Below are 20548 nucleotides of genomic sequence, written 5' to 3' on the forward strand. Positions count from 1 at the left end.
CCCGCCTGTTAGAGAGCCCATGTGCCTGTTCAGAGTTTTGAGGAAAGCTGTTTCCCAACAAGGGGCACCCCACAGGGCCCAGAGCTCAGTTTGGCTCAGCTGTGGGAGGCTTCACACCTTGTTACCCCCACACAGCCCACTCCCTTCATGTCCAAACAGCTCCAGCCCTCAATTGGAGTCAGTGGGGCTGCAGGCACCCTAACAAGAGGAAAGGACACACTGCCCCAGTTCTCTCCCTGCTGTAGGCCATGGAAGACAGAGTTGTTTCCTTCACTAGGAGACAGGGGCAGTGCCAAGTAACACTGAGCTACTGGAACTGCAGCTGATACCTGAGCAGTTAACTTGGGGCTGCTTATTTGAATTTACCTTTAACTAGATACTGAATCTATCAACTTTACACAACCCTATTGCCCTAGTCACCTGTGGGAGCTGCAGGATCAGGGTGGAATGTGGAGGCCACAGCACGGTCTCCCACAGCAGTGGCCAGTGCCAGGTAATGAAGCTTATCCCCTCAATGTCTCATTTCCAAGTAGAAGCACAGCTCCTCTCCTGCTTATTTCCATTCTCTCTTTTGCATTACAGTACAATATTTTCTTTAAAGCGCAGGCGATCAAGGAGTGGGCTGGAAAACAAAGACTTACCATTGATTTTCTTAAGTAAAACAGCAATTCCTATTACACTGGCCTTTATTTAGAGGCTTTTGGCTGCTACAAGAAATCGATTTACCCTACTTGTCAAAAAATCAGAACCTGGAGCCACCCTGCTCCCATGTGCCCCACATGGAACAGGGTACGGCCCAGGGGTCGGTCACACATAGATGGGGCTGCTGCCCTTCTCAGCAAGCCCAGCTCCACTAAACAAACACCATAGGAGCAGAGAGCGATGACCACAGCACGCAGCCGAACCCTGCGATGGCAGAAGGATGATTTCCCACCGCCGCGACTTAAATAGAACTAAGGTGTTCTGTAATTTTGCTTCCCAAAGCCAGAGGGCTTATTGTAATCCTGATAAATTACAGCAGCAAAAGCAGGGGAGAAGTGGGACAGGAGAAGGGAAATGTTAATGCAGAATATCAAATTGCCTCGCCGAAAAGAATGGGGAGAGCGAGCGGTTTGTTATCGTTTATTTTTCACCAACGTATCACTCAGCTTCAGCCGTCTCCATCTCCCCAGATCTCCTCCATTTCTCAGAGCCGTCTCTCGATGGCATCTCATTCTCAAGCTGTCTCTCAGCGGCATTTCATTATATCCCAACTGCCCTGGAAGGCTCCGGGCGGGCAGAGGGACGGGCGCAGCTCGGGGCAGCACTTTGCACCGAGAGAACGGGTTCGGGAGGGGGGTGGAAAAGGCACGCAGCAAATAACGCTAAACGCGATTAATCTCCCAGATTCATGGAAATCTGACACGCATGAATTACGGCAGAGCCGCTTTTTATTCCGCCACGAAGCGCTTTTTGCATAATGAGAAAGAAAATGTCCTCTGCTCCCTAATCAACTCTGACGGGTCCCGCACTCCCAACACTTTTATCCCCGCAGCGGGCACTCGGGCTCCCGGCCCGGGGGCCACAAAGTTTAGCGGCGGCTCCTCGGCTCCGCGCCGTGCCGGGCGGTCGCTCCGCTCCGCGCCTCCTCTCGGCTCCCGCCGCTCACCTGCCCCCGCCGGCGGCGAGCGGGGCGGCGGCGGCCCCGCCAGGACCCGCCTCCCCGCCCCGTTGCCATTAGCAGAGATTACCCCAAACACTCGGCGGTCGCCGCCCGTCTCCCTCCAGGCATTGGCGCGGCCGCCTGTCAATCAGGCCGGCGCCCCGCCGCGCCGGGGCTCCGCCGTGCCACAGAGACGGAGCCGCGGCGGCGGCGGCCACAGCCCCGGAGCGGGGCTACGCCGGGCCGGGGGAGGAGGAAGCGGGAGGATGGAGGAGGAGATGCAGCCGGCGGAGGAGGGGCCCAGCACCCCCAAAATCTACAAGCAGCGGGGTCCCTACAGCGTCCTCAAGACCTTCCCCGGCAAGCGGGCGGCGCTGGCCAAGCGCTACGAGAGAGCCGGCATGGTGGAGGTGCCCCGCGGGCGGGCGGCGGGGCAGCCCTTCCCTCCGGCCGCCGAGCCGCTGCCCTACGCGCACGGCCCGTTCCCCGCCCGCCCCGCCGCCGCCGCCGCCCAGGGCCACCCCCGCCCGCCGCCGCCGGCCCCCAGCTCCTCGGGCCGCTACGGCCCCTGCCCCGCGGGCGGCGGCGCGGAGCTGAGCGCAGGTACCGCAACTCCGCGCCTCCCCGCGCAACTTCGCGGGGCACTTGGCGGCGGGGCAGCGCGGGGTTGGGCCGCCCGACGCGTCCCGGCGCTCCCGGGAAAGTTGCGGGCGGAGCGGGGCCGGCAGCGCCGGGGATGGGGGCGGCCGCGGGGCGAGGGCTGAGGAGGGGGCGGCGCGGCTCTCGGCGCTTCCCGTCGGGGTTCTCCGGCTCGGCTCGGTGGGAGCCCCTGTCCGCCGCTTTGGGGTGGGGGTCCGGCTGGGATCGGGGCGGGGGGCGTAACGGGGGCGATAGATGGGCCGCTTCCCCGCGCCGCTTTCGCGGAGCGACGTTTGGAACGGAGCTGAAAATATATTTTTTTCTTGCGAGGTGTAAGATAGCGAGATGCTGAACGCGTATCTTTCTTCAGGCGATGGCTCGGAGTTAAAAACCACGTAGATCTTGATATGCAACCTAAATTTGGCATCAGGAAATGGGAAATTGCATCTTTAAGCAGAGTACAATCAAAAATGAATTACAATAAATCCTATATAATTGCATAGGTCATTCTCTTTAATGAGATTTTATTAACCTGACTGTCAAGCTTTTGAGTCAGGCAGATATTTTATCTTCTTCAACTGATAAAAGTGTCAGCTATAAACCACCATATAAATATTCATAAATCTACACATCTGTGGCAGCCTATCAGCATCATTCTTTTGGACATTAAAAGCATTCTAATTACTTTCTGTCTAGCAGAGCTGAAATGCTGCCTGTTATAGTATGTGCTTGGCAGGCATGATTGCTTTTGTTTGCCATCACAAATAGCAGCATCCTATTTTATATACTGATGGTCCAGAATACATTCAGGGTTTGACTGAGCAGGATGAATATTATGAAGCACCATCTGGTTTTGATAACGTCGGGTATATTAACTCATCTGTTAATTTTTGACACATCATTGATTTATTTATTTAGAAGAATTGGATCCTGTTTTGCTGTGTTGCTGTTTGCCTTTGTAACAAATGCGATGACATTTCTTTACCAAACAGAGAGATGTGCTGGTTAATAGAATATATGGCTGTGTGCTGAGGCCTGCGTTCACTCCAAAGCTGCCATGCGTGGGATGGATTTATCACCTCTTGTAACAAATAATTCATGTACTTTAACAAAAAAGTTTAATAGACGAGTGTGAAAATTCTCTGCTTTGACACACAGTCCTGTAATCCATAGCAGGAGGTCACACTGGATTTTTTTTTCTTGAAACTTCCCGTTATTTAGGTGCCCAAATGCTGTTATTTCAGCATATTTGTGGTCCTCAATCAAAACACTGCTGATAAATGTGACACCTGCATTTCTTCACAGAGGCAGATCATGCCACAGACATTTGGCTGCCTGGTAGGTGAGGCCATGTTTGTGGCTGAGCTCTCTAGGCTTTAGTGAGCAGAAGTTTGGACTTCCTCCTACCTCTGTGGCTGTGTGAACCAGAAGCCTGAGTGAGTTAGGAGTTTGTCACTGATCTGTGTCTGTGCAGAAGAGGATGACTGAGGAGTGGCTGCTTGTGCTCTGAGGGTCTTTGCAGACCTCGTCACCTTCACATCAGGCTCACTTTGGGTTCCCAATCATCCCCCGGCGTACCTTTCTAACAGCTGAGGCTGAACTATGAAGCATCAGAAAAAGCAGGAGAAAGCAAACCCCAGACTTGCTACAGTGTGCAGGAGGGGTGTTCCATATGGGTCGTCACCACAGTCTGAGCTGTGTGCTGTTGTTGTTCTACACAACAACTGTGGCTCTGTGGGAGCCATAGTGGCTAGGCTGGTCTCTTTTCAGTAGTGCGTGGGGACAGGACTAGGGGTAATGGGATGAAACTACAGCATTGGAAGTTCCGCACGAATGTGCAGAAGAACTTCTTTACGGTGAGGGTGACGGAGCACTGGAACAGGCTGCCCAGGGGAGGTGGTGAAATCTCCTTCTCTGGAGATACTCAAGACCCGCCTGGACGCCTACCTGTGTGACATGGTGTAGGGAGCCTGCTTTGGCAAGGGGGTTGTACTTGATCTCTAGAGGCCCCTTCCAACCCCCACAATTCTGTGATTCTGTGATACACAGGGCAGGCTGTCCCTACCCCTGCCTTACAGGGTTTTCCACCTTAGATTATCTGCAGCATTTTGCAGGTGCTTACTGGGATGAACTGGGAGAGGGCTGCAGTTCTACAGAAACACCCATTTCAGGGGTTTCCCACTTTCTGTTGGCATTTCACATGTGTGGATAACAGAACATAAACTGTTTGGTAAGGTGCCATTCCTGGTATTGTCTTACTCTGGTCTGGCAGCTTAAAACACTTGATACAGCTGGTTCTTAATCTTTAGGCATGGTGTTTCTGGCACTTAGAGACTCAGAGCACTGAGTCTAATTTTGAGAGTGGGCACCTATAACACAGCCAAAGGGGAAGAGTAAGGATACTTCCATGTTTTCAAGCATATCCCAGTGTTCAGAGCTCCTGCCAGGAGTAAACAGTGTCTAATTTGGACTAAGAGACTGCCCTGGCCCAGGCTCCAAAACAACAGCAGGCAGAGGGCTGTGGGAAGGATGAAGAGTGGGGATTCTCCATCCTGCCTCATCACGAGGGAAGGTCCAGCTTGAGAAATGTCATCTTACTGTGAGAGATGGGGAGCTGTGCTGCAAACACAACCCTCCCCTTTTCTCCAGTGAGCAGTGCTTGCTATGACTGCTGCAGTGTAAGCCACACAAGTACATTCCAAATGTGGGCGGACACCTGTTTTCTCCTTCTCTTTTTATTAGTTTAGTATCTTGAATATTTTCCTGGTATGGAAATGATGCATATCTTTTATTTTTGTTATTAAACAGTATGAAGGACTCCAAGCGAAACTCCTTTTCCATAGGAAAGCATGACATAGACCTCACAGTGTGCTTTGAAATTTAAGAAGGGTGTAAGTGAAAAGCCAGAAAGACAAGCAGAGCTGTCATAGAGGCAATAGAGTAGTTCAGTGCTAAGGATCTGGCATGTTTAACAAGACTATTTAAGCAGTTTCTATCGTGTCTAGAATATATGTGCATTTATATAGGTATATATTTGAATAGAGAAGGTGAAGAGCATCAATTTGGCCTTAAGCGAGAAGTTGGAAATACTTACGTGGAGTAGATAGATCGTTTCTGCTGGAGTTCCTCAGTGATCTTCATGCAGAATGCCCACAAAAGCATCTCTTAGTCAGGGTGTCATGTGCTCCTGGTTTTGACCCAGGCCTTTGCAGCGATGTTCTTATCTAAACGTGTAATGAAAAGATTTGTATACAAGGACAAACCCATTTGGGGATTCAGAGCTGCTACCCCAGGATCTTAAGTTAAATACAGTTATTCAACAGATCAAGAGAGAAAAGTCTGAAACACTGCAAAGTGATGAGTGAGATTATTGAGACTGGACCTTCAGATCAAATACAAATGGGTACATTCCCCACAGGTGAGAGGCATTCTGACCCCCTCAGTAGCTCAGTAAAGACATCCTTTTTACCACCCACCTGAGGTCACAAAGGAAACCATGGAAAAGCCAACACCTGAATGCAGATCTGTTGAGACCCAGCACAGTGTCCTGTTAATAGAGCTGTCTGGTCTAAGTATTGAAAAGATTCTCAGGCGTAGAAAAATCTGATGATGTACCCACCGACCTTTCTGGACAGCTTTTCTAATGCACTGCTGTAGGTCATCAGGTTGAGTTTCATGTGTTTGCTCAAAAAACAGCAACATTAAAGATCATCTGTATCAATGAGGAAAAAGAAGAAAAAGAAGTGAAAATGAAGAACTGTATCCAGGAGTTGGTCCCTCGTTTGCCACGTGATGTTATCTTCTGGTTGCTTGCATTCTCAAAGGAAATAGTCCATTTAGAACTGCTTACACTTCTGGTGAGTTAATCATCTCCTGTTAGCGCTTTATGGGCCTAATGTGGCAAGTCCACCTCCAGGCAGAAGTGGAGCTGAAGTCAATAGAAGTTCTGTAAGACTGAAGACTGCAGGCTCTGACACATTAGAATTACATGGTTGGTGAGCATCGTAATAAGGAAGAGGAGTGTCACAATGCAGTTTCAGTAAGTAGTTTACACTATTTCAGTCTGCTGCAGTCATTTCAGCAGAATCCTTCTTTCCTAGAAAACACATACATTACATTAAATCAGTTAAGAATCATAGATCTGTGATTATTCGGTAGTACTCGCATAAAAACAATTTTTGGTCATTTATTACTGATTAGACGCTGCATGCTGCTTGCGTTTCTAATTACAGTCACCCTGTAAAAACTGGAATACCAAGCTCTACAATAAATGCTAAATAGGCAGCATTTGTTTTTATTATTATTTTTCCCATCACAAGGAATAACTGTGGTTGCCATTCTCGCTCAGGGTTGTTCAGACTGTGGGTACGTGTAGTATTAGTGGTGTACTTTGCAGTGGTACATGCATGGAGCCAGGGATGTGTGCTGAGGGCATCCCTCACTGTCACTGCCCTGTGGTACTGGCAGGAAGCATTTGCAAAGCTTTGTGCTCACGTTTTGTAATAGCCTCGCCATGTCACAGCTTTCATTTTTACATCCTTGGGTATGGGTTAAAGCTAAGAAAAAAAGACAGTAATTGCTGTTATTGTGTCTTTGTAGTAGATCTGATACTGAACTGGAGATTAAATCAATGCTGTCATTTCTGTATAAAATTTCAGCTACGTTTTAAGCCATTATCACAGCGAATGCGTTAACGCATTCATTTTTACATCAGAACTAATCACTAATTTTATCTTTACTGATGGTAGTATTTATTAAAGTGTTCTTCAGATCTGGTGTTTGAAATGGCAGGTTACTCCTGGCCGTGTTTTAGCAGAAGCCATAATACTAGAATAGCATCTCCTATGCTAATCTAATCCCTTTTCAGTTGTTTCATACATTTTTTCGTCCCCTTGCAAGAAAGATATGCAAAAAAAAAAAACAACTGAGTAACTGTTTTGTCAACAGGGACCATAATGATTAAAATACAAACAGTAAATATGACTTCAGGTCTGGAATCGGATTATGGGATTAAAATGAATGAAAAACTGCTCTGTAGTAGGATTGCAAAGTTCCAATCAATATCCTTTCAGATTTTTAAAGGGAAAAATATGTGAAGTAAAGACATAAGGCAAAGAAAAGCACAAGTGGAGAGCGTCAGTGGTATTTTAGTTTCACAGTTTCCTTTCTTTTCTGTAGGTGCCAGTTAGAAAGCTGCAGTGTCACCAGGACACCTTGCTTTTGGAAGTGACAGTGGGTTTAGAGGCTGCTGAGCACCCAAGCATTTTTGATGACAGGAAGATGTGTCAGAGGGATCTGTCCTGCTTGATCCGAGCTCAGAGTGAGGGTGTGATGCGAGTTGCTGGCACAGATCGTGGGGCTGCTCAGTGCTGTCTCAGAGCCCCCAATACTTCACGTGCTGATGTGGTCTTGTCTTGTTCCCAGCCATCTCAGGGCACTGCTCGGCATGTTCCCTTCTGTCTTCCTCATGCCTCTCTCCTTACCTGTGAGTCTTTGGGAGATGACATCCTTGGGTTGTGTGCCAGTAAGGTCTACTCCATCTGTACTTAAGACTCACAGCATTTGTATGCTGCCTCAGTTCTTTCCTCCTTATTGACAGCTGGAGGATGGTAAAAATCCAAATTAGCGTCATTTCAGGTATTCTGCAGGACAGCTGTACTAACCTCAGGATGATGTAATCTTCCACCAGCAAACAAAACTGCAGGGTCATGGAAAAGTACTGTGAAAACCATCTCTTAAAGGACTGAATTCCCAAAGTTTCTGGTCTTTACGTGTTACCAGTGTGATGAGGCTGTGTTTTTCATCTCTAGTGACAAGGTTAAGCTAAATGAAGGTTTGGGGTGCTTAGTTCCATGCATCTGTAGCAGGTTGCCTTTTCAAAAGTGAATGCGTTTGTCACTTACTAAAAGTCAAGCCTGTCTGAGAAGAGCTCTCCAAACTTGGCAGCACTTAAATCTACCACTTCTTTTTTTTCTTTCCTGCAAAATGTTAGTTACATCTTTCAGATGCCTAAAGGAACTCAGCTATAAGCTATAAAGAATATTTTTAAAGACATTGTTATCAGGGAAATGTAGCAGGTCATACCATAAATCAGAGCCAGACACGTTGGCTATTTGCATGTAGTGCAGACACTGTTATAGCAGCTTGACTCTGCACACACACATCCTGCAGAGGTAACCCATCCCATAGTGGTGTTGTATTTTGCTTCTCCTATCGCTAGAGGCAGGTCCAGGCATTTGTGGCATGGCATGTTTCCTTGCTTCCAGAAACTGCTCAGCCCCTTTTATCTGCTGTGAGATAGCGGCATGACCACAACTTTGTGAGCAGTCACAACAGAAAGCATTGCTCCTCTGGCCAGAGCAGCTTTCTCTGATGCTTTTCCTTGGTTTAAAAGGTTTTTGTGTGTATTGCTCTCAAATAATTTCTGGACCTCTTTGGAAGCTAAAGCAAAAGGAGCCATTAAAGACCATGTAATTGGAGTGGGTCTCATGAAGTGGCCTAGGCCCAGTGTCTGGTAAGTGAGGCAAAAGCAAAAGGTAGAAAAACTGAAGCTTGGAAGCCTTGTTGGAGAGGAGCAGGGTGTAGGAGGAGGATGCAGCACAAAGTCCTTCAGACAGGTACAGGCAGTGCTCACCAATGGCTTGAAATCTGCCTCAAAAGAAAATACTCCTGTGAACTTTTGTTGTGGCAAATTGAATGGAATTAATATTTTTTTCCCCCATTTCCCTGTCTTAATCTCTCTGAAAGAACATGACACTAAGCGGTGACTATCATCGCAGTGCATTTCTGATTAACAGCAAGGGCACAAGAGCACTCTGAAAATAGAAGCAAAGTCAGGATTGTTTTAAATCACAGTGTTGCAGAAGTATTAAAGCAGAAGCCGTAATTTTAATATGTTCAGAAATAAAATGCATGCTACTGTGAATGGTTGCATACATTCATCTCACTGCTGCTGCCTGGCATAACTCTTTGCGTTAGGTTTCTGTGATTCATCTTTTCTTTTGTTTCAGAGAGTCGAATGATTCTGGATGCCTTTGCCCAACAGTGCAGCCGGGTTCTAAGTCTTTTAAATTGTGGTGGAAAACTACTGGACAACAATCACTCACAGTCCATGATTTCTTGTATAAAGCAGGAAAACCCAAATTATAGTGAAAGACAAGAGCAATGTCAGCTTGGGAAAATGGTCCATAGTCAGACGTCAGACATTTTAGACATAGAGATGCAGTATATGCAAAAGAAACAACAAACCTCAGCCTTTCTGAGAGTTTTTACTGATTCTCTTCAGAACTATTTGCTTTCTGGGAGCTTCCCTTCTCAGAACACCTCGTCAGTAAATGATTTTAGCCATTTGGCAGATGTGGATCCGCTTTCAACCTCTCCAGTACACACTTTAGGTGGATGGACATCTCCAGCAACTTCTGAATCTCATGGTCACCCATCGTCTTCTACGCTTCCGGAGGAAGAGGAGGAGGAGGAAGAAGAAGGTTACTGCCCTCGGTGTCAAGAGCTTGAACAGGAGGTAATTTCACTGCAACAAGAAAATGAGGAGCTCCGTAGAAAACTGGAGAGCATTCCAGGTAAACAATCCCCAGCTATATAATATTTTCAGTCAGTGATAGAAGTAGTTGAGGTGATAAATTGTTTTACGTTCTAGTTGGTTTTTTTCAAGTTTGCAGTCATCATTATAAAACACTGGCATTTGTCTCTATCCTAAATTTCTATAGCTGTGCCTACTGAAAAATTATCTGCTGTTACTTATCTGTGTGAATTGTGAATTCTAAACTGATGAGCAGCATTCAAGATGGGATATACTTGTAATTCCAAATGCAAAGCATCAGGTGGTTTATCATGATCATTTCAAATATATGCTTTTATACCTAATTGTCTGTGTTCCCTAAGTAATGCTGCAGCTTATAGATCTAATTCCCCCTGGGGGCTCCTGATTTGGTTACTTAAAGAAGCTGTTCAAAGTTTTATCCTTATTTTTAACAAAATGGGTTCAGCTTTTGTCTTGAATGGCATCTCTTAAGCTGCTCTTTGTTTTTCAAGAGGTGTAGATATGTCTCCTCCCATTCACCTTCCAATAAAACCCAGAGAATGAAAGACTTAGCAACTTGTCCATTACAACACTGGAGGAAAGAAAGCAGACAGAATAACCCTATCCAGTATAAGTCCTGTCTGTGAAAACCTTTTCGTTCCTTTTAAACTTAAGACTTCTCACTGTTAAGATGCACTGAGATACTTGAAGAGTGGGACCAGGTGAGAACAAAGTAAAGTATCTTAAACCAACATCCTCTAAACGTGAACCACAAACAGAAATGCACCTCGGGTAACACTTAAAGCAAATCAGGAGTTATCCAAGAAAATAAATGTACGACACACTTCTTTTCCAGCACGTCTCTAAATGCTACATTGGTACAGCTTTGCTTACTAAACTTTGCAGTGCTGGGAGTAGATGCATGCGAAGTTTGTTAAGCAAATCCCTAAGTAGCAGGTATGTACAGATAATTCAGCATGGTCTGCAAGAGAGAAAATACTCCAGAGCTGCTAACAGCGCAGAAAGGAAAAAGGCAACAACCAAATGCATCCTGAATACTTAGTTTCAAAATCTGAGCAAGAAAGCGATCAAGAAAGGTGCTTTTGTTTTCATCATTCTCCCCAGTTACTGGTGATATATTACTAATTATTTGCTTTCCTTTACGTATTGTCCCTCAGTGGTACCAGCAAATTGCATAATCAACATTGTTCAGAGCAGGGGAAACTCAATGTTTAGAATACTTCCTCATACCCCTCCCAAAACCTGGAGTCACTGTAACTGATTTGCTCTTGCTGGATTTAGTAGTGGTGGTTTGTACATCACATGGAAACACTGTGTGATGGAGATGCGTGAACTTTAGCTCCTGCTGAATTCTAGTTTTAGAAACATAAGGTCAGAAATGATAGTTAGAATCTATAATTTGACCTGTGGCTTTCAGTCAGTGACCTGTATTGAACCCACTTTTTTTTTACTTTAACTAAAGCATAACATAGATGCAATGGAAGTAACGTCCCAGAAAGCCACCAGTGCTGACTTGTAGACTACACAGGCTCTGCCTGTTTCCTCAATGACTGACGCCAGCAGTTACACACATGGGTGACAGTGTATGCCTCATTCCCTGCCTGGCTATCTGAGATCAGCTTCCATCCAGACTTGTATGCTTTGCTCCGCTAAATCAAATGCTGTGTACCACCAAGTGCTTTTTCCAGATGAAGGTGTTTAGAAATTGAAAGCTGGCTTAATTTCCATCTTTAGATAAACTAAGCAGACAGAGCTGTTTAAAGCTACCAGCATGTATTGGATCCTCCTTTGTACCTCTTTTCTCCCTTCTGCTCATTTCTTTAAAGTTTGAGCACTGGAAGTGTGTACAATATGCTCATATCTGCCTGACTGAAGGAGGAATAGTCTCTTTGTTCCCCTGAAACAGCTCCCAGAAGGTAGCTTCTCCTTCTGAGTGCATTTCTTCCTACACATACCCACTCTGTCTTTGGCTGCATTAATTTACTATGTGATCCAGGTTGCTTTGGATACGCTACTTTTCCCACTATTTGCTAGTTCACAATTTTTTGAGTTATCCATAGTATTTTTGATTGTTTTTAAATTAACTTCCTGATCCTGGTTAGAACTGATGAATGTTACTGAGACTGCTATCAGTCCCTGTAGAACCTTGCTAGAAACACATTTATTCAGGGTGATTCCCCCAGTGACAAACACTAGACATGTCAGCAGCAGTTTCTTAATGAAAGTGTGTTATAGTCTACTGATGTTGTATGTTGCTGCTTTTGCAGTCAGGTAGCACATGGTAGTTAAATGCCCTTCAGGAGCCTAGGTATATTATATCTGTTCAAACAAACTTTTTCAATCAAACCTTAGTAAAGAACAGCAGTCAGGTTAGTCTGATGGGATCCGCATTCCACAGGACCATTTTGACTGGCATTCATTTTATTCATGCTCTTTGGTTCTTTGTCAGTCAAATCCCATTGCATTTTCCTGTGCCAGGATTAATGCCAGGCCAAGCAAGCAGTGTTCACGTGGGTCATCACGGTTACCCTTCATCTCACTTCAAAAGTGAGGAATGTTATGGAGACAGTCTTTCTCACCCTCCATCAATACTGAAACACCTTGTTAGTGGTGTGTCAGAGGGAGCAGAAAAAACTAAAATAAATGTGCAAGGATGTATGACTTCACCAGCCAATATAATACAATCATCAAGTCACCTGATGTTGTCTGGGTGGCATATAAGTATAAGGCTTGAAGTGTTGGAGGGAACATCAAGAGCCACACAAAGTCCTGTGTGACTTTGCTGCATGCTAGGCCAAGGTCTGGGCTCCCTGACAGTCCCACAGCTGCCCCAGGTGACTTTAAGCAAGTCAAGATTGTGTCTGATTATTTCTGCCTCACATGCTGGTTGTGCTCCAGCCAGGTTCTGCTACCACAGCAGCTGACAGAAATTGCCCCATAACTTGAAGTGCCCATCTCTGTATGTAAGCAGGGACAGTGCCCAGAGCTGATCAAGGCATTTCTGGCTGTTTTCTGAGGCACACAGACCCTTCTGAAAGTGTGATGTCTCAGTGGTGCTGGTTCCACCTGCCACTTTAGCGCCATCTTGGAGCACAAGCCTCCTTCCTCGCTCCTTTGTGCACCTCACTCTGGTGTTCATCAGGCTAAGCAGGGCCATGCATGCAGAGAAAATCCTCTGTAAGGGCAACCAACATAGCATGGAGGCAGCTGGGTTAGTAAGGAAGTGACAGTACCATGCCACCCAGTTGCTGAAGGAGAGCCATGCTGGCTTTGTGTGGGCCCTGTCAGGAGCTCCTGCTGCTGTGCCTGGGGTGCAATGAGGGCTGCCCAGTGCCTGCAGCACAGGAGCTGAGGCTGATGCTAGCAGCAGTATAAACAAGATAAAAGCACTAGCCTGACCCTTCTGTTCTATAACTGTGAATGAATCACTTCATCCCTTTCCTGAAATACTTAACTTTTCTTTTTTTCACGTTCCATATGCAAAGGGCCTTTCAAAATCCCTGAGAGTTTGCATGCTAATAATACCTGCCCTGCACAACTGACTGGAGATCTGCAGAGCACTATTTGCATTGCATGCAGAAAGACAGCCAGGAAGTGTCTCTTCAGTGGAGGCAACCACTTCTGGTTTTTAACAAGTATTATAGAAAACAGTATCTTGGACACCGAATCACAGAATCACAGAATCACAGAATCACAGAATTACCCGGGTTGGAAGGGACCTCAAGGATCATGTAGTTCCAACCCCCCTGCCTAGCAGGGCCACCAAACATACACATTTACTAGATCAGGTTGCCCAGGGCCCCGTCCAACCTGGTCTTGAACACCTCCAAGGACGGGGCATCCACAACCTCACTGGGCAGCCTGTTCCAGGACCTAACCACCCTTCTAGTAAAGAACTTTCCCCTAACATCCAACCTAAATCTTCCCTCCTTCAACTTAAAACCATTTCCCCTAGTCCTGCTATTATCAGCCCTTTCGAAGAGTTTACTCCCCTCCTGGGAGTAAGTTCCCTTCAGGTATTGAAAGGCTGCAATGAGGTCACCTCGCAACCTTCTCTTCTCCAGGCTGAACAAACCCAACTCCCTCAGCCTGTCCTCATAGGGGAGGTGCTCCAGCCCCCTGATCATCTTTGTGGCCCTCCTCTGGACCCTTTCCAAAATCTCCATATCTTTTTTGTACTGAGGGCTCCACACCTGGACACAGTACTCCAGATGGGGCCTCACAAGAGCAGAGTAGAGAGGGACGATCACCTCCCTATCCCTGCTGACCACCCCTCTCCTGATGGAGCCCAGGATCCCATTTGCTTTCCGGGCTGCCAGAGCGCACTGCTGGCTCATGTTAAGTTTCTCATCTATCAGGACCCCTAGGTCTTTTTCAGCCGAGCTGCTCTCAAGGACAACTCCTCCCAGCCTGTACAGGTGCCTGGGGTTCTTCCGGCCCAAGTGCAAAACCTTGCACTTTGCCGTGTTGAACCTCATTAGGTTCACCCGAGCCCAGCTTTCCAGCCTGTCAAGAAATAAGATTTATCTCTTCCCAGCACTCTTCCCTGTAGCCCTGTTGCTATAGGTGCCCTCTGGTGTTCTCTTACCCATAACTTTGGAGAACAGAACAGTTTTAGAAGGATTATGTAATTCCTGGAGGAAGTTTGGCAAATTTGCCATTCAAGGTTCTGGGACCATAAAGAGCAGAGCAAGTCCATTAGTATGAGGGAGAAAATGTGGCCTAGTCTCCTTCCTCTGTATTAAAGTTATCAGGGCTGCGATCCATTCCCAGATGTAAAATCAAAGATTTATTTGTGAAACTGCATGTAAGACCTGGGCCTAGCCCATATGTTAGGTAAGATTATTATGCAGTTCTCTTTCACTGTTAGCAGGGTTTTCTCATGGCTTTCTGCCTAAAAGGGAGGAGAGAGATATTTCTGCGTGTTTGAGGCAAAGGCGTGGGGTCATGTGTGAGGGTTTGCCTCCTGGTGCTCTTGCTTTGCTGCACAGTTTCAGTCAAACCAGCCTGAAAGTAGCAGAAAGGCACAAGGAAGTAAGAGAAAGTGATGACTGTAGTAATTACTTCTACCTCATTGGCCCGGCAGCTGAAGGAGGAAGAACAGGGGTGAACAAAACCCTCAAATGTAGAGGTGATTAGATAAGGAGAAGATGCTGGTGCTAGCTGAAAGTAGCCAAAGCAAAGCAGGGTTTGCAGATAAAGTTAATGTCGGTGTAATTGAAAAAGTCAGACAAGTTTTCCTGAACATTTTGTGTGCCCAGGGCTTGACTCTTTTTCCCTAAGTCGAATGATCTAATAAAAGACACTACATTCCCCTGGAAATCCTGTCTCTTTTATACTTTCAGAACATCACATTTCCAAAGAGCCTACTGCAGCAATAGCAGAGATAAAGCAGCCATCAAGGGTTGTGATGAACGCTTTTTCATGTCTCTTTTTGTTGTTCTTTTTTCTTGATGTTCGTGCTTAACCAGTTCCATGGTTTCCCTTGATGCTTGGGATATTTTGGTCTGATCTCTGGCCTGTTCAGCTTCAAAGTGTTAGGTTCCCTAAGCCTACAAGCCTTGACTGCAGCTGTCACCAGCTTTAGTGGGACTCTTTTGTAAGAGGGCCTGCTTGAATCCTCCTGCAATATGGCTCTGCTTTCAGCTTCAGTGTGCAGCTAGCTCACCCTACCAATCTGAGCTTAAAAACCATTAAGTGTTGCACACCAGGGCTTTATTATGGCTTTTTGTCCTGTTCACTGTTAGGTTTGCCCTGTGAAAACCCATGAGAAGCTGTGTAGGCAGGCTTTCTTGCAGATTTGCAGAGAGATTCAGTTGACCTTTGGTTGAATCCTTAGAGTTGGAAGGGGCCTTTAATGGTCATCTAGTCCAGCTCCCCTGAAATGAACAGGCACATCCACAGCTCTAACAGGTTGCTCAGAGGTCCATCCAGCCGGGCCATGAAAGTCTTCAGCGACGGGTCTTCCACCACCTCTCTGGGCAACCTGTTCCAGTGCATCACTACAATCATTCTTCCCTTCTCCAGGCTCTCCAGGCTGAGCAGCCCACACTCTCTCAGCCTGTCCTCAGAGAGGACGTGTTCCATCCCTTGGATCATTTCTGGGGCTCTCCTCTGGATGCACTCCAACAGGTCAGTTTCTCTCCTGTATGGAGGACTCCACATGTGGATGCAGTATTCCAGGTGAGGCCTCACCAGCGCAGAGTAGAGGGGCAGGATCACCTCGCTCACCCTACTGTCTGTGCTTCTTTTGAAGCAGCCCAGAATAGGGTTGGCTTTCTGGGCTGTGAGGGCACACTGCTGGCTTATGTCTGGCTTGCCATTCACCAGTACCCCCACATCCCTCTTGGCAGAGCTGTGTTCAATAATTTCATCCCCCAGCTTGTCTGGGTTTGTGTTTTTATTGAGGTCAGACCTTAGTATTTGTGTGACACACTTTGCAGTTCCTGCTTCCTGGAAGTTCTTGATTTCACTGTTACTTTTTAGCAGCATTAATGCGTATGGTGTTTAATAGGAGAGGTCTCTGTCCTGCAGACCTTGCAACTGTGGCTGAGGCTTGAGGGGGAATAGGCAACTTCTATTAAGTCTGGAGAGGAAAGGAGCAGAGGCAGAAATAAAAGCCGTGGGAGGTTGGGAAGCAACACATTCTTCTTTCCTGAAAGAAATGTTTTTGCAAAAGAAAATTAAGAGAAATAAAATACCTTTTCAGATTCAGGTTTACAGAAGTAACATTGTTTTCCACTCCACCTGGAAAGCACAAGAGAGATTTTAGAAGAGGATATTTGCTGTTTCTTTTTCCTTCCTCCTCTGCCTTAAGCAGTGGTGATGGGCCTCTTCAGCCATCTTTAATGCTCTTGTGCACATGACGTTGATTCTTCAGCTCTCAGCTTTCTGCTGTCTGCTCTCACTAAAAAAGAGCTGCTTTTATTTTGTCACCCAAATACAAAAACCCAAATTTGCCAGGACTTGATTGCTGAGATCTGCAGCTCATTACTAACTCCCATCTCCCGTTGCCTCTCGCTCTTTCAAATTCAGCACACCCCAGTTTCTCTTCACAGGTTATCTACACAGCTTTCAGCTCACTATTGAAATAGATGTGCATATAGGCTGAAATGATACAAGCTGTGTTATGCTGCACACTTGTGCAAATCTCAGAGAGGGAAGGGTCTCAGTTAATGTTGTAAGAAATTCACCTTTTCAGCAGGTCCCATATCATATGTCACATCTTTTTGACAGTCAAGCGTCAATTTAGAAATGCGCTGAAATGAACTTCAAGTGAAGAATGGCTCAAGGTCAAGCAAAGAAGGACATGTTGCAGTGACGAGCAAGTCTTAATGAACAGCTGTCAGTCTGAGTGGGATGGATGTGCATGCACATGCTTCCCAATTCTGGGGTGCTGAAATCCATGCTCTGTTCTGTGAGGCACAGGGAGAGATGTTAGCTAGTATCAGCTTCAGACCACTACGTCTCATTAAGGAACAGAATAACCAGGTTTCTTGCCACCTGCTTACTTGGGGGATCAGAGCCCCACCTACATGTGTTGCAGTAGAGGCCGTGTTTTGGAGGAGCTAAATGAGAGCCCTTGTTTAGACAGGTCAGAGCACAGGTGATCATGAGTCGATGTTTATAATGAGAATGAGTGCAGACCAAACCAATGCTACCAATATTCTTGGCGCTTTATGAAAAGCTGGCTTCACAAAACCAAAGAATATTGTCGGAGCTGAGGGCAAAAAAGAAAGAGTGGGTGATAATTGGGAAATACTAAAAGCGTTTTATTGAAGGCCCCCAAGGTCTATATAGGAGGTGGAGATTCCTGTTAGTTACAGAAACAATAACCTTAGAGGGACAGCAAAGACACAGTTAGAAACGTAACAAATGGATTAAAGGAGAAGTAGTAAATAAAAGCCAGGGATGAGAAACAGTAGAAAATGAATAACTAAAAAAGGCATCTGGAGCCTTCTGTGAGGGAGTTGTTCTTTCCCTGGCAGATTAGGAAGGTTACTGTTTGGCTTAGCAAAGAGAATGATGAGAAGCAACATGGCTGCTGACTGTAAGTGCATAACAGGGAACAAGCAGTTGTCGTCCAGAAGTTTGAGGAAGCACAACAGGAGAAAAAGAACATTGCAGACCTGAAATAAGGTGTGCATTTTTAATGGAGAAGTAGTAGGGGCCAAAAAATAACCAGCCAAGGGTAGACCCTGCATAGCTGGGATACCTTGAATCTTTCTGCTTTTTACCAGCTCACACCTTCTGCAGGGATGGTGGGGCCTGAGAAACTTTTTGTAGCCAGTGTAGTTGGTGGCTGATACAGCCAACTGTTTATTAGAAAATAGGCTATTCCACAGAGAAAGCTTTGACAAGGGATGCCAAAGGAACATTTGTTACAGCATTCGGAAACAAAGTTTGCTGCATGGAATAACAATGAGGTCTGTAACTTTGATCAATTAACATTGAAGCTCTGCCACCTCTGAGCGTGTCCTGCTTAGTCTCTGCTCCGCATCTCAGCGTGGCCAGCTTTCCCAACATACTGAATTCTCCTACCACCTCCTCACCATTGAGCTTGCACAGAGATCTCATTCCTTCATCATTCCCTGCAGGCCCGGTTGCTGTGCTGCTGTCTTTCCTGAGTCACACAGAAAGTAAGGACCATGGAAACTTCTTCCTAAAGGGCAGGAAAATTATTGCCTCCCCTCAGGCTTTCCACTAAATCAGATCAAGCATTATTTCTACATTAGCATCTTTCACTTTGGTTACAGTAAGCACAGATCCCTGTTAGTAATGCCACTGACGTTACCTGATACATGCAGAAGCATGCAGAGAACTGGCTGTCCAGGTGACGATCCTGTTAACTCTCTAGAGACCACATCAAGGCAAAATAAACAGTGAATAAGTGAGCAGGTTTATATCTTTATTCATACTCGCAGGGAACCACAGGCCCAACTAAAGTTATGTTTACCGCGGAGTTCGGAGGAAAGAATTCCTCTTGTCTCTCAGCAAAGAGTATGTGTAAAGCTCAGAGAAGGGCATGGAACCAAAACTGAACCTTTGTCTCTGGGGCCTCGCGCTGTCCTCTTTGAGGCTTCCTTTTGGGTTTAGTGAAATGGCGACCTGAGAAGCCTGAATCACGAGCAGCATGTGATGTTTGAAAGGCGAGGGTTACTTGTGCCAACAGCAAGCTGTGTGACGCATGAGGATTTTATGGGTTAAAAGTGCTCAGAGTCCTTCAGTTACCAGAACAAGACAAAAATCATAGTTTTTATGCTTCAAAATTTATAATTTATCTACTTCAGCCAGCTTTTAGCACCTTTATGTTTCTCACCAGCAGTGTGAAAGCATTTTGTCAGCAGGGTGTGGTTAGAGCTGTACTTGTACCAAGGACACAACAGGTTGAATACTTGCCTGCTGTCTTCTTACTTGTGCCCCATTCATTTGGAAGAATGTGGAAGGATGCTTCGTGATGCCTGGAGATCACTGAAACTCTGGGGTAGAACCGATGCTTTGGTGACTGTGCTCAATGAAATTGCTAAGCAAAAAGGAGCACATCCAATGACAGGAGCAGGATTTTTCTCACATACTTCAGGTTTCCCAGCTATTACTCAGCTGTCCTCCAGGTATCTTTTCTTTCCAGCGATGGTGTGGTCACCCACAATATCCCTTTGCATGGTTCTTGTAACCTCCCAGAAGATCCCAGGTATCTGAGAGGGAGGTTTTGCTGACCCTATCACACAGGTTCTGAAGTTTCCTGGAACAAATCTTCATGATCCTTGTGCTTCATCCTTAGTCAGCTATTTAAACACACAGTAACCTGTGCATGGGCATCCCCAGTTCAAACTTAGACTAAATTTTGGACACATCAGACAGCAAACAGAGGCAAAAGCGATGTGTTTTAAGTAGGGCACAGTTTCCATTTGTCTACTAGAATACCTCCAGCCTCGTGGCAATCAGTCAAATCATTAAAAGGAGCTTTCTCCTCTACAGCAGCCTATGATGTCCTCAGTCAGCATTTAATTTTCTTCAGGGACTTGGACAGCACTGTTTTGTTGAGCTCTTTAGGCAAGCAGCAGTCACCTGGCACAGGACCGCGGGGACTTGGTTGTGCTGAACAAAATGTAAGGAAAGGATCTTCAAATACCATCTCATCCTTTAGCTTATCCACAGGGACAAAAAGACATATATAACTTCTTTCTCCATAACCTTTCCCGTATATAAAAATGAGGAAGAAAAGCCAAATCTTTTCTTTCTGTGCCCTCTGAAGAATATCCAGTGTACCACCTGTGGTTAGCACGTTTTTCTCCTTTTTTCCACCCAAGAACTTACTATACTGTTATTTTTTTATTGCTACGATAGGCTGAAACTCAGCTGTCATTACAAGGTTACCAAACAGGTTGGTGAGACTATTAAGCTTAACTGCCATTCTGACTTTTTCAGAATTGAAGCATTTTCCAAGGCCATCTGATGACTTACTTTAAAAGGCTCTTTTTTTTTTTTCCCCCTACAAAAAAGTACACACTCTCTTCCTCATACACTTACTTCAGCAGTGTCACTGCGTAGCACCTACATTGCTGCTCTAGAAATAAGCAGTGAGGTCACCAAAGATATTAAACAGTTCAAGTCACTGGAAGTGCTGACTTTTGTCCAATACATAAGTTCACAGCTTCGTGGCAAAGTACTTATCTGTTATATCAAATGATGTAGGAGAGTCTTTACAG

General features: G+C 45.8%; 1 protein-coding gene across 5 annotated transcripts in view; it reads left to right on the forward strand.

Annotated features, from left to right (window-relative positions):
• Positions 1–1787: 1787 nt before the first annotated feature.
• The window catches only part of BEND4 (BEN domain containing 4), a 30614-nt gene continuing 11853 nt past the window's right edge, over positions 1788–20548 (forward strand). The window contains exons 1-2 of one of the 5 annotated variants that reach the window (XM_015862454.3): positions 1788–2245; positions 9292–9858. In XM_015862454.3, the coding sequence (XP_015717940.2) occupies positions 1909–2245; positions 9292–9858 (904 nt within the window). In that variant the 5' untranslated portion in view covers positions 1788–1908. Of the gene's footprint in view, positions 2246–6180; positions 6321–8606; positions 8796–9291; positions 9859–20548 lie in introns of those variants that run through there. The other 4 variants (XM_015862455.3, XM_085545488.1, XM_085545489.1 and 1 more) reach the window with 4 other exon arrangements.

This window comes from Coturnix japonica, chromosome 4, assembly GCF_054131305.1.
Source record: "Coturnix japonica strain WE chromosome 4, WE-NBRP24, whole genome shotgun sequence".
Taxonomy (NCBI): Eukaryota; Metazoa; Chordata; class Aves; order Galliformes; family Phasianidae; genus Coturnix; species Coturnix japonica.